At 40.7% G+C, this 19,645-nt stretch overlaps 3 protein-coding genes across 5 annotated transcripts; 1 reads left to right on the top strand and 2 right to left on the bottom strand.

Moving 5' to 3' along the window:
* Positions 1-834: 834 nt before the first annotated feature.
* Positions 835-1,942, top strand: LOC4576547 (uncharacterized). The gene has a single exon (XM_001237166.3). It carries the CDS (start codon positions 896-898, stop codon positions 1,826-1,828), a length of 933 nt encoding a protein of 310 aa, XP_001237167.3. The 5' UTR covers positions 835-895; the 3' UTR covers positions 1,829-1,942.
* LOC1270326 (THO complex subunit 4) lies at positions 1,943-7,042 on the bottom strand. Its single transcript, XM_309011.5, has 4 exons — positions 6,513-7,042; positions 3,771-3,999; positions 3,475-3,681; positions 1,943-3,384 (listed from the first exon to the last, which is right to left on the bottom strand). Exons 1-4 carry the CDS (start codon positions 6,768-6,770, stop codon positions 3,263-3,265), a joined length of 816 nt encoding a protein of 271 aa, XP_309011.4. The 5' UTR covers positions 6,771-7,042; the 3' UTR covers positions 1,943-3,262.
* A 4,723-nt stretch (positions 7,043-11,765) lies between these two features.
* LOC1270327 (DE-cadherin) lies at positions 11,766-17,905 on the bottom strand. 3 transcript variants are annotated; one of them, XM_061646484.1, is made up of 3 exons: positions 17,394-17,903; positions 16,924-17,004; positions 11,766-16,100 (listed from the first exon to the last, which is right to left on the bottom strand). In XM_061646484.1, the coding sequence occupies exon 3, from the start codon at positions 16,053-16,055 to the stop codon at positions 12,912-12,914; it is 3,144 nt and encodes a 1,047-aa protein (XP_061502468.1). In that variant the 5' UTR covers positions 16,056-16,100; positions 16,924-17,004; positions 17,394-17,903; the 3' UTR covers positions 11,766-12,911. The 3 variants fall into 3 exon arrangements, with proteins under 3 accessions (XP_061502468.1, XP_061502467.1, XP_061502466.1); XM_061646483.1 differs by having other exon boundaries at positions 16,924-17,905; XM_061646482.1 differs by lacking the exon at positions 16,924-17,004 and having other exon boundaries at positions 17,394-17,902.
* Between the last annotated feature and the right edge of the window lie 1,740 nt (positions 17,906-19,645).

Below are 19,645 nucleotides of genomic sequence, written 5' to 3'. Positions count from 1 at the left end.
TTAGAATACCACGTAGCCGGTGAGACACAGTCCTTGCTACGGCGGTCGATATGAGGCTAGATCCCTACAGGTATTTTTGTGTTTTAAGTCAGCTGAGGCGGTCCCAGCTCCGCACGACTACACGATGGACCTGGTTGGTGGAGCCTTGCTGCCTAGTTCAAATCATATGAACAGATGGATCAAATCGTGATGTTCTACTGTACTGTATTATTAGAGCTGACCTTTACCCTGTTCTAAAGGATTTATTTTTATAAATAATCTCTACTTACTTTTCATTGTCGCTGTGCCGTGCTTCCGCTATAGCTTTCCAGTGGCCTCGAGAATCATACGTTTTGAGCAACCACAGTAAAAAGCATGACAACGAACCAAGGCCATCTTGATCGCTAATCACTTTACGAGACGGAACGGTGGCATTAACTTTCTTGTAGAGCGTGATGACCCCTGTCGACTCTATTTTGTATCGAAACTGTAGTATTGCACATTTTTCGGCTGTTTGCTCTCTTTTACAAGAATACACCGTGAAGTCTTCCAATTAAAACTTCAGTATCTGTTGGAAAACTCATGTCCAGCAATCGGCTTCATGATAGAACCAAGCCATAAAGACACCAAAACACTCACTCAATCGCATCATCTCAGAAGTTTTTTACACTGTTTAACTACGTCATCAAACGTTAACAATTATACTCTTTAAAAACGGTAGAAGTAAATGCTTTGACTAATTAAACAATTTCGCACCGCAATTCGTCTCTAAATTCGGTTGTTTTTCCAATTCCTCTTTGCTTTGCTTCCACGAAATGTCAAACTTTTGCCGGCAATGTTGTTTGTAAACAAATGTTTTGACAGGCACGAAATAAAAGTCGTGAAATTCTCATTATTTCCACCCAAAGCCTGTACAATGTGCGATACAATCGAGTCCGCCTTCGTTGCCATCAGCCGGCTAGCTTCCGGCTCGGAGACCACACACAACGTCGATACCGTGCTCTTCCCGGACGGTGGTCTGCGGCCCGGCGAACTGATCGAAATCAGTGGCGACTCGAACAGCGGCAAATCGTTGCTCTGCCTCGAGCTGATCGCTCGCATCATCCTGCCCACGAGCTGCGGCGGCCTAGAGCTCGGTGCGGTCCTGATTGGCTGTGAGAACAGCTACAGCAAAACCGTCCTGCTAAGCATCCTGGAAAAGCACATCTTGAACCACGCGGAACCAGCACTCGCCAGCACGCTGACCGATCCGCACCAGCTGGAAACCATTCAACGCGCCGCCCTGAGCCGGCTCCATCTGATCACGTGCTACTCGTTGGAGCAGTTTGAATTTTCCCTGCTCGCACTGCCGGCCCTGTTCGTGAAGCAGCCCCAGCTGACGTTCGTGCTGATCGATTCGATTGCGACGTTCTACTGGACCAAGTGTACGGCGAAAAACCTCATCCGGCAGGATACGTACCAGAAAGCGCACTGCAAAACGTTAAGCCGGCTGGCGGGCAAGTGGAAAAAGATCGTCCTGTTCACCAAACCGTCCCACTTTGGTGGACGACAAGCATCGGGGCGTGATTTCGAAGCGAACAGCGCAGCGGGAGCACTGTCGCTGGACGGATCTACACAGGCATCGTCGTTTGCGGGTCAGCTTACGCCCTCGATGAGCACGGCGTCGTCCGCAGTCAGTTTGATAGACCATCGGATCGAACTGACCGAAATAGACAACCCGAGTCCGGGTGGGTCGGAGCAAGGCAGTGCCGACCAGCGGTTCAGTGCGTTCATTACGATGGCGGACAAGCAGCAGTACGTGCGCTTCTATCTGATCGACAAGTACGGGATCAACTGGATTGAGGCCTAATGTGCTCGCTCTGTATGATGGGTAAAATGTTACATTCCTCCAATTGTTGTCGCGTTCCGGTTCTTTCTCCTTCAAACTAAATTGTTGTAAATAAATTGAAAATTAACAGCTCTATTTTCCTCCTATCGTTTTACATTGTTTTTTTTACGTTTTATTTCACGAGTTTCGCAACTTTTCCTCCTTCCTTTTCATTTGCATGAATTTCACACAGCGCGCCGTTTACAAATCTGTCCTTATACAACTAAAATTGTCACATCCGCTTGAATCCATTTGTTTGTGTGTATGTGTTGGTGAATGAAAAGAGTTCGTCCATTTGTATTCCTTCTTCTGTGTGTAATCATGTACGAATAAACTAAAACTCATAAATCCTTATAATGGGTGCGGTAATCGGGTAATTCATACTGCACTTGCTGAACTGACAATGAAGCCGCTGATCCTATGCCGGGTCAAATTTTCAACTAACAAAACCTTCTGCGCCACATGGTGCAGAAGCGTCACTACTGCGCCGCAACGGTATTGAGAACAAGTTTGGCGCGCGAATTACAATGAAATAGCTAACGCTAGGGTAAAGGACAACCGTCTTTCTCCTAAGATAGTATTAGCCGGTATGCGTGGGGGTGCACACACGCTGACCCGAACGGAGTTAGTGCGGGGTTAGCAATTTAACTAGCTTAGCAAAACTAAAGGACCATCTCCGCTGCTGCCGGGCAAATAGGGTGGTAAATCAAACTGATATTAAATCTTAACTAGCTGATTTCGGTTAGTAGTAGCGAAATCCTCTCGTTTTTGTTTCCACGCTGACGCTGTACTGTAACGATTGTGTTCACTTTTCTTGTCGATTTCTTTTTAACGCTCTGCTCCCCTGTTCTTCTGGCAATCTTATGTACAACGACGCTGCACTGTATTCTTGGTTTCAATGGTTTTCTGCACTTTGCGTGCATAGTAATCGAAACTAAATCCAACGCTTGATCGCTGTATCTTCCTTTTCCTTCCCAAATAGCTACAGGGGCTGGCAGAGCTCAACAGTGGCGCAAGTGAGAACCGTAGTGAAAGCACCGATCTTGTCCTCACAACCTCCAATTGTTAATTATCGACCAATCGTCCAGCAAAACGAACGAACGTTCTGTGTTTGTAGGTAGTAAGTAATTAATAGTAGTTTGTTTTTCTTCTCTATGTTCTATATACACAGGTCTCGCACAAGACGTTTTTAAGGTGTTAGAATCATGTCAATAAAAACATGTGTCCCAAGACAAACGGGAGCGGTACGCGCCCGTCGCGTACCACACACACGCATAGGTCGTTTGTCAGATAAAAAAACGTCTTCTTACTCCTCCTACTCCTTCTCCTATTCCGCTTCGCCACGGAATACTGTTCTTGTGTGTTTATGCGAGACAACCGAATATCAGTGAGGGACGTATCGTTCGCATTTGCGCCCTACTTCATGTCTTTGGTGTACGCATCTAGCTCGGCATCCAGCTCTTCGGCCGTTTTCGTTTCACGGGGCTGTCGTCTGCCGCCACCACCACCGCCGCGACCACCACGGCCTTGGGATTTACCTAAAAAAAAAACAAAACAAACGCACAGAAGGTGCCATGAGGTTAGATTGATTCAATGTTACATTCAATTAGCACGCTTGCATTACTTACCACCAGCTCCGCGGCCACCGGCCGGTTTGCGCGGGGAACGTGCGGACGCCGATGCAGCCAGCACTGCTGGACGGGGAACACGTGGGGCAGGAATTTCCGAGGTCGCCATCTGAATGCTCATCGGGCGCCCGTCCAGTGGTACACCGTTGTACTGCTTCATCGCCTTGATCGCATCGGAGCGTCTTTCAAACACAACGTCGGCCGTTCCTACAAGGCAGAGGACAAACAAAAAAGAAGGAAAATTGAGTAAAATAAAATACAGTCTCGTCAATTGCTTAGCCACCACCCATACTTACCAAGCGAACGGCCCGAACGGTCGTAATGTACCGAGGCGCTTCTCAGCGGTCCAAATTCAGCAAACAGCTCGTTGATGTCCGTCTCCGACACGCCAAAGTCCAGGTTCGATACCAGCAGCTTCGCCGCACCGCCCGGTCCGCCGGCACCGAGTCCACCGGCCGCCGCCAGCAGCCGGTTCTTGCGCGGTCCCTCGTACATGTCGTGCTTCCATGCGCTGTTCACGTCGCCCTGTGGAATGATGTGACGAGGATGGAGGTGGAGGGAGGTTGTTTGGAATAGTCATCACACACACGCGGTCATCGATTTGATCTGGGTCTCTAAAAGGTACTCCTCCTCCATTCTTCCCCCCGATGCGTTCGCTTTAGCCTCTCCTCCATCCGTTCCTCTTCCTTCCTTCTCAGGGCCAAGCAGCGTCACCGAATCCGTACAATCCAAAACCAAGCCCAACCAAGCCGAAAAGGGGCACCACCGCAGGGCAGCAATCGCACCATTTTTACCAAACCTCTCATTCTCTACCCTTCTTCTTCCGCTAAGACGAGGGGAACAACAAATTCTACTTCCATCTAGTGGGCCGTCCCTCTCTTGCGTTTTTACCGTCCGTTTTCCTTCGATTGCAAGAAATTCGTTTTACGTTTGTTTTCGCATTAGCCTTCCATTCCTGGCACGTGTTTAATGCAGGTTTGCGCGCGCGTGTGTGTGTGTCTCATTTTCACAGAAGCTCGTAGGTGTGTGCGTGTGGTCAATACCAACAGTAGAGAGAAAGGGATAACCGCGACGACTACCTCCCTCGACGGAGTTTGTTCGCCAACGAAACCAGCTGGCTCTTCCAAGGGCTGGATCATCACACCGAGTTCCTGGCCGAACTTTTCCAACCATTATTGACAGCAGCATCATCATCTACGAGAAGCTCATCGATTATGGTAAACAGCTCTTACGTTATTAATTTCCTTCCCGCGCGCATAATGCCTCAAACATTGTGTTGTCTGTCCTGCGCGACAGCATGATATGCTCGACAAGATAAGATTAAATTTGTAAATATGTGTGTGTGGTGTGAGTTCAAGTGCGTTTCGGCCAAATCCGGAAGAGCTACAAAATCAGGAAGACCCGCAGCAGACGACAATGAAAGAGAGTAATAAAGAGATGCCACCGCTCCCGCCGCTGGAGATGGGTTTTGCTCGGAAAAATCGTAGGAAAATCGTTGAAACCGTTTTTTGGATGGTGCTGCAAAATGAATAGTTGCGTTTCTAGGAATGTCAAATGGGTTAAAGGGCAGAGTGTGTTGTGTGTCTGGAGCTGGCACTGTGTGTGGTGCGCTGCTGTGCACTTGCACCGAGCGTCGATTTGGTGAACAATGTGGAACACAGCAACATCTTCACGCTGACATTGGACACACATACACTCACATTAACACACACACACACAGCATTTCGCTTTCCTTCTGATTGACCGATTCCGAACTAATCAAACGCACACTTTTCCCGAGAGGCACCAGCATTGTGCGCGCAAATTGAAAATTAACTTTCATGGAATTTTCATTTCTTTTTTTTTTTGTTTGCTGCATTATACAGCATGAACAAAACACACGTTCAATGCACGCACAGGAAATTGATGAAGAATTTCTACATCCTCACAAATTGCGGCGACAAAGGTTCTTTTTTCCGTGGGTGGGGAATCATCGGAGGGGTGGAGTTGGAAAACGCATGGCTTGCTGTTTGCTTCACCATACTTTGACAGCAGCGTGGAGAGACGTGAATTTTGAAACATAACATGTCGCATAAAAACACGATAATTTCGTTAAACTTATTAAAATTTAGTGAAGAAATGGACTTTTGGAACTATTTCTGAAGGAGCTTTTTTCCTGATCAAATCGAAACTTTTGAAAAATCATATTAGACACACAACACGCACACTCTAATCGCACACATACACAGTGGCGGATCGTATTGCTTTTCGATTTTTTTCACACTTTCCATTCTTATTGCTCGTTGTAATACCACGCACCACACACCAAGGGCCCTGGGAGGTTCAGGGCGACGACCCACGAACGATCGCACACGGCACGCGAAAACCAAACGCAACACAACGCACAAACGCACACACACACACAGATACCACTGCAAATCGCGCGTTTGGCCGATGATTCTGTCACCACTACACACGCACACACGCGCTCCACTGTTTGCTTCTCTTTCTAGCGCTCACCGTACGGCAAGCGGGCATTTTTCATCACCGATAGACGCCATCTTGAATTGAACCAAGGCGTCATATTTGCCGATGAAAGAACATTTTACGGCGCAAAAAAGAGTTCAAAAAAGGTCGCTTCCTTCCCAACTTGTAAATGCATTCTACAACTAGTAGCTCGTAGCACGGAAGAACCTTAAATACGCACAAAAATGTCCACTCGTTTTGTTCGAAACGGTTGCCTCTCCCCCACTCGTTCTGCTACGCATTTGCGAGGAATTGCCTGACCAATCAATTTCACACGAATCGTAAGAGAAGAATGATATCGCCCTTAAGATCCGCAACCGTCCAGTTGTCATCAAGCCAACCTGGGGCAAGATCCCGTTGTAGGATGAGAGATGGGGTAAGTCCCTTTTACAGCCGCGGCCAGGCCAAGGGAATGGAGATGTCGTTTCGGGTCGCTGCAGCTGCTGCTGCTGCTGCTGCGATTGCTCGGAAGTTGAAGTGACCGGAACAAAGGAGTTGCTAAGGCATTTGTCTTATTCTCATCCATCGCTTACCCGCCCGTAGCGTGCCCGGGTGATGCCACCACGGGTGCGTCCCTTCAGTACGCCACCGCCGCCGCTCGCTCCGCCGTTCCGCTGACCGCCCGAGCGGAATCCGTTTCGGGCGCCACCACCGCTGGCACCGCCGCTACCCGCTCCCGGTCGACGGTTCGAGCGGCCCGCTCCACCGGCACGGCCACCGCCGCCGCGCGGACGGGTCGATTTCTGTGACTTGATGATTTCATCGAGGCTCATCTCAATTTTGTCCACCATTTTGTTCTTGATGCGGGGAGCCGTCGTAACGTCGGAGGTAGGTGCTGTAATGATGTGGTTAGAAACGCTACGTAGGGACGATTTCCGCACAACTTTTACTGCAATCGACGCAGGTACAATTAACCGTTGATGATAAATACAAATTGGTACGCAAACTGATCTTAATTTTCACAAAAATGCTGTTTTCTGGCGGAGCAGCAAACTTTCGCACTCTGTTCACACGCACCCGAAAATGCAAGTGATGGTGATGAGCATTTGAAGTTCTGAACGAGAGTGTAAACGTCGGCCCATTTTTTGACAGCGGAGACAGCACCCAATGAACATTTTCGATGGGGCGCTTCAATTGAGGGTCAAATAACATTTCAAGTAGCTTAACTGATCCATCCAAAAATGTCTATTTGAAAACTGCTCGATAATTTTAATTATTTTTATTTATAGAGAGCCTTTGAGCCTGCATATATTAACATCTAACTACTTTCAGTTAAACATTCTTGTCTTAATTTAAGCATTCCCAAAGGTAATGAAAATGTTCTATTCGACAGATAACAACCAACTAGGATCAAAACCGAATCTGACCAGTCTTTTAATTCATTTTCTTTAAGGAAATAGACTTCGTCTCTACTATACTGAGTGTTTCAAACAAAGTAAGTATAATACACAGGCTAATCCCGAACGATTTGTTAACTACACTGTTGAAAAGCTATAGAAATGGTTTGCCACGTGGAAGGACGGTCGCTTGATGGTGCGGGTGAGTATGTTTTTTTTTCTTTTTGGTTGTGGTTTTGATGTTTTTTTCTGGTTTGACACGTTATTGACTTTTTTGTGTCATGTTTTGTTTCATTGTTTTTTTTTGTATTTTTTCTTTGGCTACACGCATATATTTTCAGGATATTGTCCATTAAGTACTTCATGTGGATTTTTTTGTTGTTGTTTTTTTATTTTTTTGTTGTTGTTATTTTTATTTTTTTGTTGTTGTTATTTTTTTTTTTTGTTATTTTGTCTGGGTTCCAAATTGTTGAACGACGTTTACGTGTCAATATAAAGCTAGATAAATATATATAGGCGGTCCCCGAGATACACCCCAAATAGCCAGAATTGCTTAATCAGCTCATTTTGGCACGCTAAAGATCGCTGCTTGAATTCGCCTTTTGCAGTAGATAAACAGCATCAAAGTTCTATGTGGGTCTTTCAAACAGCGCCTAAGCAGCTTCCTTATGCCACGGTGCCAGGGATTATTTTTCTTTGTGTTTTATTTTCAAGCAAGCGTCATCGAACAACAAGATTTTTTTCGTTTAAACACATGTGTATATTTTTAATTTCTTTGTATTGATGAATTACACACAAATTTACACAATTTACTGATAATTCACAATCACTTCACTCAATATTCATTCTTCAATTAACGAATCTAACTTGTGCAGCAGCAATGAGATGATTGCCGGCGTCAGTCTTTGACACTTTGACCAGAGCCACCTAGTACCGATGACATGCATTAAAAAGCTATAAAGTTCCACCAAGTTCAGTACCCTTTCTTAACAAGCCTTCAAGTTCCATCATGAACCCTACACATAGTGCTAATCAGCCGCAAAGTTTCAAAGAGTGCCATGTGCCTGTTAAAAAGCTCCATAGTTCCGCAAAGTACCGTCTATCTCTTAATCAGCCACAAAGTACGACATCGGAACGATTTTTCGTTAAACAGCCCCAAATCAGCTATAAAGTACGAGCTGGCTATTTGGGACGGTTAATGGGGACCTAAAACGGCCATATGTTGTGCCACCGCGTATTTCGAATGTCCCCTTAAGTCGAATTTCGTAGTTTCCAGCCAAAAAATCGCAATCACTGCTTATCGATGAGTGAAAAATCCGCCCAACATTTAATTTCAATCCATACGTAAACTAGAACCCAGAACCTATGCCAAATGATGTTAAAAAATCGATAATGATTCATCAACACTGAAACAGCACATTTCAGATTGCTTGATAATGTTAAATAATCATTTTATCAAGTTGACTAAACTAACCAACAATGGGTGCAAAACTGTCATGTACCAATTGTTGTGCTACAGTGGAGCACCGTTTATCGTGGTACCTTTTATCCGGCGTTCCGTTAATCCGTGCTGTTGAGAAATGACATTTCAATACAAAGGTGACATTGTGTTATGAGGGGGATATTTGAAAATGCGGTTATAAGAGCACATTGTCATAACAAAAAACACTATACAGGCGGTCCCCGAGATACACGGTATCTCTTATACGCGGATTCGGAGATACGCGGTTTTCTAAATTTGACAATTCTTTGAGCAAATTGTACTGATTTGACACATCAATTGCAAATTGCCAAATAATTTCCGTTTTGATCGAATGTTAAAAACTATTTAAAAAGGTTTAAAACAGTTATATTCAGTCAGAATAATATCAAATAATTCATAAAGTGACTAAAACCACCCCTTACATGCAAAATTACACGAAAATTAGTGATATTTCAGCTGGAAATCACGAGATTCGACTTACGCGGAAATTCGAGATACGCGGTATTTTGCGGCCGTTTTCGGTCCCCATTAACCGTGTATCTCGGGGACCGCCTGTAATTCATGGCAAATTTCAAATATTCTTAATTGAAAAACATGAAGTTAATAAAAACAGGGTTTTTTTATACCAAAAAATAATATAATTTGTCAAAAATTAATCAGGAATTGGTGATAAAATATATAATTTGACGTATAATCCGTGTTATTTGCATATCCGGGCGAGGTCAAGTCCCGAGAAGCCCGGTTAAACGGCACTCCACTGTATCTTCATGCCTATAAGTTTTGCTATCAGATAGCAAAAATCAGTTGTATCATTTCGCATCGACAAATTTGACTAATAACATGGGGTTTTTTGCACTTTTTCCCATATACATAAAGTTAAAATCAAACAAGGACACATTCTAACACAACTATGCTATTTATATATTTCTAATTATTGAGGAAAGCACTAAAGCGATCCCAATATCAACACGAAATCTAAATTTTTTACACAACTATATATTATATCCACAAAATAAATTCCACTCTACCCCAGTGGCCACGCTCCAGCGAACAATCTATTTCGCTGAGAGTGCCAAATGTAACTATCATTGGGAATATTGAATCCGGGCTAGGAACCATTTCCCTCTATGAAACTCGTGCAGGCCGTGGGCCGAAAACTTTGCAACAATTGGGCCAGTCTGGTGGTACAATCGTCAACTCGTACGACTTAACAACATGCCCATCATGGGTTCAAGTTCCGAATAGACCGTGCCCCCATACGTAGGACTGACTATCCTGCTATGGTAACAATAAGTCACTGAAAGCCAAGCTCACTTCGCTACTGGTTACAGTACAGTCCTCTACTACGTACAAATTTGACATTCTAAACCTTTTCTCAATATATTAAATTTTATTAGTTTTCAACATCTAGTTATCAAATTTTATAATTGTAAATTCCTTAAAAACATTCACTTTGATGTTAAAAAATTATTTTGTTAGATCAAACAATCCTAGCACATGTTTTGGACTAGTACAACAATTGGTACACAGCTAGTATAACATTTGGAACACATAGCACAACAATTGATACACGGAAGAGATTTTGGAAAATCGCTATTACTTTTGTAAAAAAGTATCCACTTTACAAAATGTAAAAGCAATGATGCTAAGCAAACAAAAAGCAAAAAGCTATGATATGTGTATCTACTGTACCTATTTATTAATTTTTATTCAGTAGTTTCGTCACAATTTAGTTTTAGTCCAAAAACTGTACAAACTCGTCCATAATTGGTGCAGCTTCCTAAAGGGTACTTCACATGGTAGCAACGCAATCAGTAATCCAACCGATTAGAACAGTTTTTAGCCTGTGCGTATGCAATCCACATCGCACCATTAGAACACCATTGATTGCATTGCTTCAAATTGGCTGCCTATCTAGAACGGGAGATCAATGCAATACAGTCTGAACTCACTGATTAAACTACGATTACGATTGAATATGTGCTTTTTAGTTGGCTCGTTTCTCCATACAAAAAAAAAATGAAATTTGCTTAGGCCAATTTGACGTATTTAAACACTCATACGCGGTGAAATGTACACCAATACCAGCGAAAAAATTGCAATATTGCATTTGCATTTGAAGCAATGGAACCAAGTTGTGCAATCAATTTTTGAACACAATTCGTTGTGGATTGCATACGCGCATGCTAAAAACTGTTCCAAACGGTTGCTTTGCTGATCGAGTTGCTACAATCCCCGGATTGCTCGACAGCTGAAAGACTGCGGTGGGGAGACCCAGAGGGCCCTTCACCTCATGACTCCACATTGGCAAAGGCCGATCTCATACCTCCCGTGGTGCTGGTGCAGGTTAGTCATAAAGATTTAATTCTTTATGTCAATAAAAAAATCAGACCGATATCTTTTAAAATCTTGGAGAACTATTCATAAATGTGATAAAAGGTATAACATTTATGCAGTCTACAGAAAGTCGAAGTTGGCCTTTTACCATTTTGATCTTTTTGTTCTTATCATTTGATTATATTCACGTAGTCTTAAGCTCGATGTCACAAACATGAATAATTTTTTTTTATTCAAACACCCACAAAAACGGATGTTTTTGAACACTTCTCCACATTGATGTATCTAAATATTTGCTTAATATTCATTTGCTTCTCGTCTTTTACTTGTATTAATTAAGACATTATGTAGAAAAACTGATAAAAAAGTCTCTATAACTTCTTTCTTAATACTTTTAAATGATTTCTGTTACTACGGCGAACGGATCTGTAGGCCACGCAAAGGATGTGGCCTTGTAAATCAAACCCGCTCGGGAAACAGCGATCGTCTCAACCGTTCGACACCAATGATTAACCTTCCCGCTAGTTGCTCTCTCAAGTAATTTGAGGAGCCTATGCCGCAAAAGGGAGTGAAGAGGGATGAGAGATTTCTTTCGTGATCCGAATATGCAAAATTAAAAAAAGACAAGGTTTCTTAGAGTTGCAAAATCCGAATGCTTTCTTTATTCCATGTTCGGTCCCTTTTATACCCCCGGAAGCCCATACATTTTAGGGTGTTAGTTTATCCTTTAGTTAGTTTAGGATAATTAGTACATAAGTGTACGTACGCGTGAGTGCCATGTGTTAGTGTTTGTGACGCATATTTATTACGCTTTTACACGCAGCGTACCCGGTTTCTAGTTTAAGGTGATCGCGCACCTCGCGAATTTATAGTCATGAAATTCATGACACGTTCGTTACGGAATTAATAATCGCAAACGTAACAATTTCATTACTTTAAAGTTATGAAAAACAATAATACCCTTTTCAAAATTACTCTAATGTAAAAAACAGATATGAGGTGACCGACTTTAGATAACCGTTACTGTATATGTATAAATATAAAATAAATGTAGGTATGAGATTCATTAGGGCCGCTAGAAGTTTTACAGCCACCTATCCTTTGCAAAATTACCTCGTAGAAAAAATACACGATTTCAGTTATTATTCATTAATGTTAGCTTAAACTATTAGCTGCATTGATAATATGATTTATCGCTATTTCATTATTTTTTCTTCTTCTTCTTCTTCTATTTGGCGTAACGTCCTACGCGGACATGCCGGCCTATACAGGCTTTCGAGGCTTAATTCATTACCACGCAGCCGGATAGTCTATCCTTGATACGGGGGGGACGGTCCTTTCTAGGCTTGAACCCATGACGGGCATGATATTGAGTCGTTCGAGTTGACGACTGTACCACAGGACGCCTCCCCCCCATTTATTATTATTTATCGGCCTGATTTTTTTGCACCAGCATAACCAAAGAGTATCGCAGTCTATATGTGTATTCTGATAAGCGGTATAAAAAACTGAAAAGCTGAAGAATTACATGTAACGCAAAAACACAAGGTGAATAACGCTGTTTACATTGGAACATCTTGACTCGGCACATCATGTAAGGTGATCGCATGAAGTCCAATATGTGTTCACCACACGCGATATATTTTTCACCAGCTGTCTAATATTGTTTTTGCAGCACAATAAGTTTTCAATTTTGTTTTTGACCAATTCATCTAGTCTTTTTATCCTCCAGTGCATAAAATAACTAAATAATTAGTTATTAAGATGCATTTGTCTTAATTGGAAATAAACGATTTCATGTTTTGTGTTTCCAGTTCATTCATTGAATACTGATTACATAGTTTTAACTTAGTTTGAACATACTTCACCGAATAAAATATAGCTAACATTAAAAAGAATACTATACCAAGTTCAAATATCATCAAATAAAAAGATTTATGAACCGAATTGGACCACTGACTACTGAAAAAAACGTTATTTTCCACAATCGGCAGCATGAAATCTATCATATGTCCATTGATCGTGAGCTTTCGCATGCACCCATCATAATCTATCGTTTGTGGTATACCCACGAGGTGTAATGGCCAATTGTATAACAAGCCTTTGGCAAAGTGATTGATTGTACCACCCAACAAAATAGGCATGTTGCCTGGAAGAAACCCTCTTAAATCCTTATTTTCATAGCGACTCCTACTGCTACCCTTCAATTTGTTGCTTGCAGTATGTATCTCAAACCGATGAGGCTCTAACACAATATCTACTGTTGTAACTGTATGTAAAATCAGTTGTTGATGCTCGAACCGAATCATTCCAGTTCCATAGTCCAATAGTAAGACCAACATACCATCGTTGATTTCCAATGCCAGAAAAGGTGGCGTCTTCAAAGATGGATCATACTTCAGAGGACCCATGTAGAATACCAACCCGTCTTTTTGTCGGGGCAATAACCCAATGCTGATGTTGTTAACGTTGCCACTGTTGATCAATGGATAGATGGCATACCCACTTCCATCAAAACAGATGTCCAATTTCTCACATTGGGGACCTTCGAACCCCATGGGACAATTACATTTACCATTCTGGAAAGTGCCACCATTCAAGCATGCTACCAACGAAGATTCTATCTGTGGGATGCATTGTGCTTGCACCAATGTGGTCATTCCCACAAACGAGCTAGTGTTGGTGTGTACTACGATTGGCTTTTGTGATCTATGGACCCTATTCTTACATGCCTGCTTACACATATGACCCTTTGCAATGCATTCATCTATGCCAACCGACACAATCCGATACCCGACGTCTTCCTCCAATTTGCGTAGATGCAAACTTAACACTGCATTTAAGACCTCTGACGATGTGTAAATAGTATCATCTACTGCAAAGAACACGTCCAAGAATGCACCCCGGGTAAGCTTACGATTGTTGATCGTGAATATGTCCACCTTATCTGGGTTGGTATCCAGAATGCTTGCAATGCTTTCCTGAAGTCGATACATGGGTGTGTTGAGCTCACTCAGTGTCTGAGATATGAATTTCTCAGCCGTTACATTGTAGAAGCGAATCGATCCACTCTGGTTGACTGTTTTTGTCGAGATGTTCTTCACTGTCACCGTTACACGAGCAGATACTTTGTGTCGTGAAAAATCGGATGATTCTTCAATCACTGTAAATTCTAGATTGTATATTCCTTCGGGTGTGCCTTTTAGCATCATAATCATACCGCTCTTGGAATTGAGCTTGAAGTGTTTCCTGGTTCCTGTACTGGCCCTCTCATCCCAAAGGAACAATTTATTTGAATTATCTTCAATATCATAATCGAAATACACACTTCCTATCAGTTTATCTGTAAGCGTGCCTTCATAATTGTGAACCATAATGAACCTATCGTTGAAAACATCCCTCTCCTCATAACTTTTTGAAATCCTTAAAGCATTTTGAAAAGATATGCCATTACTGGTCCGCTGTTCTTGTCCGTGAATATTAGTGATTGCATTCTGGGGAATAATGTTAAGATCTCTGTTGATTATTTTAACTATTAACGTGTGAGAGCTCATGTTTGGTTTATTATTTCGAAATAAGGCGGATGGCGCGTTGTCTTTGGCCAATATTTTAATAAAATAAATGTCCTTTTCGTCATCATTGAGCCTATTTTGTTTCGTTACTGTTCCGGTGTGGGAATCAATTGTAAAATGCAGCTGATTACTTTCTGCGATGCTATACGAAATTATATTGTTAGCCGACGTACCATCCAAATCGTACGCGTGTATTTGGATTACCGGTGTATTGTCGATGAGTTCATGCTCCAGATATGATACAGCTTCAACGATCAGCGGAACATTATCATTTACGTCCAGGATCATGATCTTTACCACAGCCTCCGTCGCTAGATCGTGCCTGTTCGTAGCTCTCACCGTGATGGTGTATTCGGTGATCCTTTCATAATCGAGAGCTCTTGCCAGCTTAATGTGGGCTGTATGATTAATCTGCTCCAACAAAAATGTGTGTAAGGAATTAGTTTGTTCAAATTTACCTCTAACTATCTCAAAAATAACGTTGCTATCGTTGTTTGTATTTGAATTCGCTTCAAACACTGCCAATATCTGATCAAATGCAGTGAAATTTTCGTGTAATATGACAGGAACTTCTGGCACTTTGGTGAAATATGGTAAGCGTTTGTCATCGTCAATTATGTGTACTTTCACATCAACTTCTGGGTTTTCTGATTCGTTTTCTATATATCCTTGGTTGTAAGCGCGAACACGAAGCGCATAATACTCTCCTGGGTTGCGATCGATGCGCTTAGCCAGTGTGAGTACGCCAGTATGTTGGTCAATCTCGAAATAACTGCTATCTTTATATTCCTCTACAATTTCGAAATTAACAACGTTATTTGTTTGCTCGTCGATATCCTTTGCAGTGATGATGGTCACTTGCTGGCGAAGTGTCGTATTCATGGAGACAAACGCTTCATAAAAGTCTTTATCAAACACTGGCGGGTTGTCATTGATATCTAGAATCGTCACTTTGATCGTGCACACATCATCCAGACTGGGCTGACCGTTATCGGTCGCTCGTACTGTGATGTAAAACTCGGTATCCCGATACGGAGGATCTCGATCGAAGATGTATGCCGAAAAGATCTCACCCGTATCTTCATCGATGGCGAAAACCCGTTCTTCTCTCATTTCATTTAAAATGCTGTACTTTATCGTTTGAGATTGGTCTGGATCAGTAGCGGCCACGCGGAGTACAGATGTCCCAGGTTCTTGTTCTTCTTTCAATGTCGGCTTGTATTCTCCACAATTGTGAAAGCTTGGTTTATGATTTACAGGTGCATTGAAATCTGCTGCAGCAAGACAGTGGCAATGAATCCAGTTTGATGAAATCAGCAATAGGACGAACCCTATTTGTCTCGCCATTTTGTCAGCTTATTCATTTAACACAGATGAGAAGTGGGAGTAGTTCTGAAAAAAGCAAACGTAGTTTTTAGTATAATGAGTTTTACCATCACTGCTTAGCTCTTGTGGTCCCGCTTGATAGATTGTGGTGGAGCTTGTAAATGAACTATATTTTATCTGGGCGCGTGCAAGTTAATTTAATACGATTTAATGTCAGAAATTCTCATTTTAACGAATGATCCTCTATCAATGCCAAAGATAATGAAAATAGCAATAGTTAAACACAGTACAAACAAAGAGCGAAATGTAACATAAAATGCATATTTTTTTAATCTATTTCACAATTTTATCGTACTTTCTTAAGCCATCGTATCTGTTACCAAAATGGCAAACAGATATCAAATCAATCACATCGTGTAAAAAAATAACATAACCTTTTGAATATTATTTTTAATTTAATTTAATCTAATCTTTATCAGATATAATTTTGCACGTCACCATTAACGTAATGCTCATGTTCGTACACAAAATTACTTTAATCAACACAACGCATCTAATAAAACACAATAACATTTAAAAGAAGGAAATATCTCGAAACACTTTCGTGGTCTATTACTAGTCTTTGGCTTCGAATAACCGCATCATCTACACATCACCAACAAAAGTATATCCAATGCATTGATTACAGGATCTTAAACTGCATCAAGCTTTTATAAATTATGTAAATTTACTTTCAATTTCATTTGGTTTTCAACTTTCCATATGATGTTTACAATGTATGTAAACGGTTTTCCTTTACATTAAACTTTTTGTTACACTCTTTTTACAGGTAAAAAGGCCAAGCAATAAAGAATTCCTAGAAAAAACTGGCACATAATTCATCACTCACTTTGCCGCAATGGTAAATTTTACATATTTCACATACTACATGTTTACTACATCACATAATTGCTAGGTTCGAAACTTTTCACTTATTAAATAGATTTGTTTTGTTAGAATTGTTACTCTTTTGAAGGTATGTTATGACAAGTACAGGCGTCCCTCGAGTTACGACCCCCTCGAATTACGACGATTCGCAGATACGACGATTTTGATTTTGTCAGTTTAAAGTTTTCCTTGAAATGAAATGGATATATTTTTTGAATTTCTGTGCTGATAACCGTTACAAACACATTTCCACAGATTCCACAACTCCCTGGCCTTAAATATCTATATCGTATTAATTTTTACCCAAAAGTCGTTTACACATTATCGTATCTTATTTCAAATAAAATACACGTTTTCACAGATTCCGACTCTTCAATTTTGGTTATAAACTTTATATTCACAGATATTCGACATACGACTATTTCGACTTACGCCTTGCTTTGAGACATTTTTTCAGTACCAAATACAGTCCTAACTCGGGGGACACCTGTACACGCAACTCACTGTTTAAATTTGTACATTGAGTGCAAGCTATATACTTTCAACGCTATCAGTTCGAAGTAGGGTGCTTTGCTCTGTTCAACGATAATTCATTGTAACTAATCAGTTTCGCTTATCAAACCAGCTTGAAAGTAGATTATCTGTTTCTTAGAAATCGTAAAGTCGAAAACCGATAAGACAATTCGAACTAAAAAGATGAATAAACATTTGAGTTGAGTTGAGTTGTAACATTTTTCATTTAAAGAAAATTTAGGGATGAAAGACAACTATAACACACTAATTATCATAAAAAAATGTTGATAAATGATTTAAATAAAGTGACCTGAAATGGAATTGCTGATCAACTTAATCCTCGAGTTTTTCGAAACTCCCGTGGACATCGGTCAAAATGGGGCATCAAAAAGATATAGGTTCATGTATTCGGTGAAACAATAACGACTATTACAATAAATTAGCATTGTGCAGCATTTTATTAAGGAAACCAACACATGTTAAACGAATCATAATTTTAATTAAATTGGGGTTTTCATGATTTTAACCAATCTAAATTCGTATTTTTATCCACCCGTCAAATTGACGGGTGTCTGTAGAGATAGGTATATAAAAGACGCCCGTAAACCTAGTGTTAAAATTGTATGTCTATAATATTACGAAGAAAAACAAAAAAACAGTAAACGCTTATAGATCGGAGTAACGATACGAAATACAAATAATCTAAGAGTCAAGAGTATACAATGTGTAGGAAGTTTTTGGTGGGTTTACAAATTAATTCACAATAAAGCATATTTTGAGGCTGAATGATATTTTGTAGATAATTTTACATCCCCCGAATAACAATGTAGCAAAAAAAGCTAAATGCTTAATAACACTGTGTGCGAATGGGAACAAGATGAGTTTGGATTGGCGTTTTCGGAAAGTCTATCCAACTTGCAGTTTTTACGCTATTTCCGTGTTCTTTCGGAAGTGCATATTCGGAAGTGTATGTTTTGTGGCTACTCTCGGCCTCAGCACAATTTTTCGATCGAAAAAATTCGATAGGCGCTCACGTAAAACTGACAGTATAACTATTTCTTTTATACCCCTACATGAAGTTGGCCCCCCAGGTAAACAATTTTTAAAATAATTAATAAATAATTTTTTATCACCCAAAATATTGAAAAAGAACCAACACATTTACCAACTTGCTTTTACATAACGTTTTTCAAAAACATCAACCTTGATTTAAGGAATTTTTCTGATACTCGATAATTTCCGCAGCTCAATGCGTCGCGGATTTTGCCCCATACAAAGCGGAACGATCGAATTTTTGTAGCATAGTTCATTTTGCTCGTTTTTTGGGGCTCCAACGACCAGAACGTACTTACTTTACTCTTCCGCGCTGAAAAAAAAATCCTTATATGTTATCTCAGGTGTTATGTTATCTTCAGTTATGGTTTATTTTCAAAGGAACAGATTAATCAATAACAGAAAGCAGAATTCAGAGAAAAGATTACAACCACGCTTTTCTAGGCTATGTGGCATTAAAGCTACGTGGCATTAAAAGAGCAGGGTGAATTTTATGTATTTTTATTTCACGAAGAACTAGTGACACTGTTTATCAAGAATCGTATTTCCCAAGTATGATAAAATATAAGATAAAACAGGCGCTTACAGAGTTTTCCAATTGAATAAATAGAGTATGCTGTTAATCTCAGCATCTTTTATATCGATGTCAATATTTTCCACGGCTTAATGCATGCATCCATATAAAAGTTTTGAAAAAAAAGCTTGTTTTTGACAGTTGGAAAAGAGTTATCACACAAAATCTAGTGTAACTATACATTTCTTTCTCATGAACGTGGCATGGAGTAGTGTTTTCAGTAATTTATCACTTAAAAACGACCACAATCAGAAATCTAGCGTCTTAGCTTTGGTCCTCTTGAACTGCACATGATGAGTTCGTCGTAATTTCGGGCACTAATCTGATTGATTGAATTGATAATTACAGTATAATTATATATTTTTTTGATATTCGTCAACTTTTTAAAGAACAAGATTATTAACAAACGTCGTAAAAATTATCGAAAATAAATTCAGACCACTGCATGAACAACAACTAAAACCTCAATGCATACTGCGATGAAACTATTGAAGCTTTTTCATCCAGCTGTCAACACTTTCCCACGCTTTTTGATCAAATGTTC

This window comes from Anopheles gambiae, chromosome 2 (genome assembly GCF_943734735.2).
Source record: "Anopheles gambiae chromosome 2, idAnoGambNW_F1_1, whole genome shotgun sequence".
NCBI classification, from domain to species: Eukaryota; Metazoa; Arthropoda; class Insecta; order Diptera; family Culicidae; genus Anopheles; species Anopheles gambiae.
This window is presented reverse-complemented; position numbering and strand designations above follow the sequence as displayed.

Bases quoted from the DNA above. Each gene is read 5' to 3' on its own strand.
- LOC1270327 (XM_061646483.1), bottom strand. From the start codon at position 16,055: ATGGCGAGACAAATAGGGTTCGTCCTATTGCTGATTTCATCAAACTGG.
- LOC4576547 (XM_001237166.3), top strand. From the start codon at position 896: ATGTGCGATACAATCGAGTCCGCCTTCGTTGCCATCAGCCGGCTAGCT.
- LOC1270326 (XM_309011.5), bottom strand. From the start codon at position 6,770: ATGGTGGACAAAATTGAGATGAGCCTCGATGAAATCATCAAGTCACAG. The intron at 4,000-6,512 runs GTAAGCGATGGA...ATCATTCCACAG, and splicing joins CCCGGGCACGCTACGGGCGG to GGCGACGTGAACAGCGCATG. The intron at 3,682-3,770 runs GTAAGTATGGGT...TCTGCCTTGTAG, and splicing joins CCGTTCGGGCCGTTCGCTTG to GAACGGCCGACGTTGTGTTT.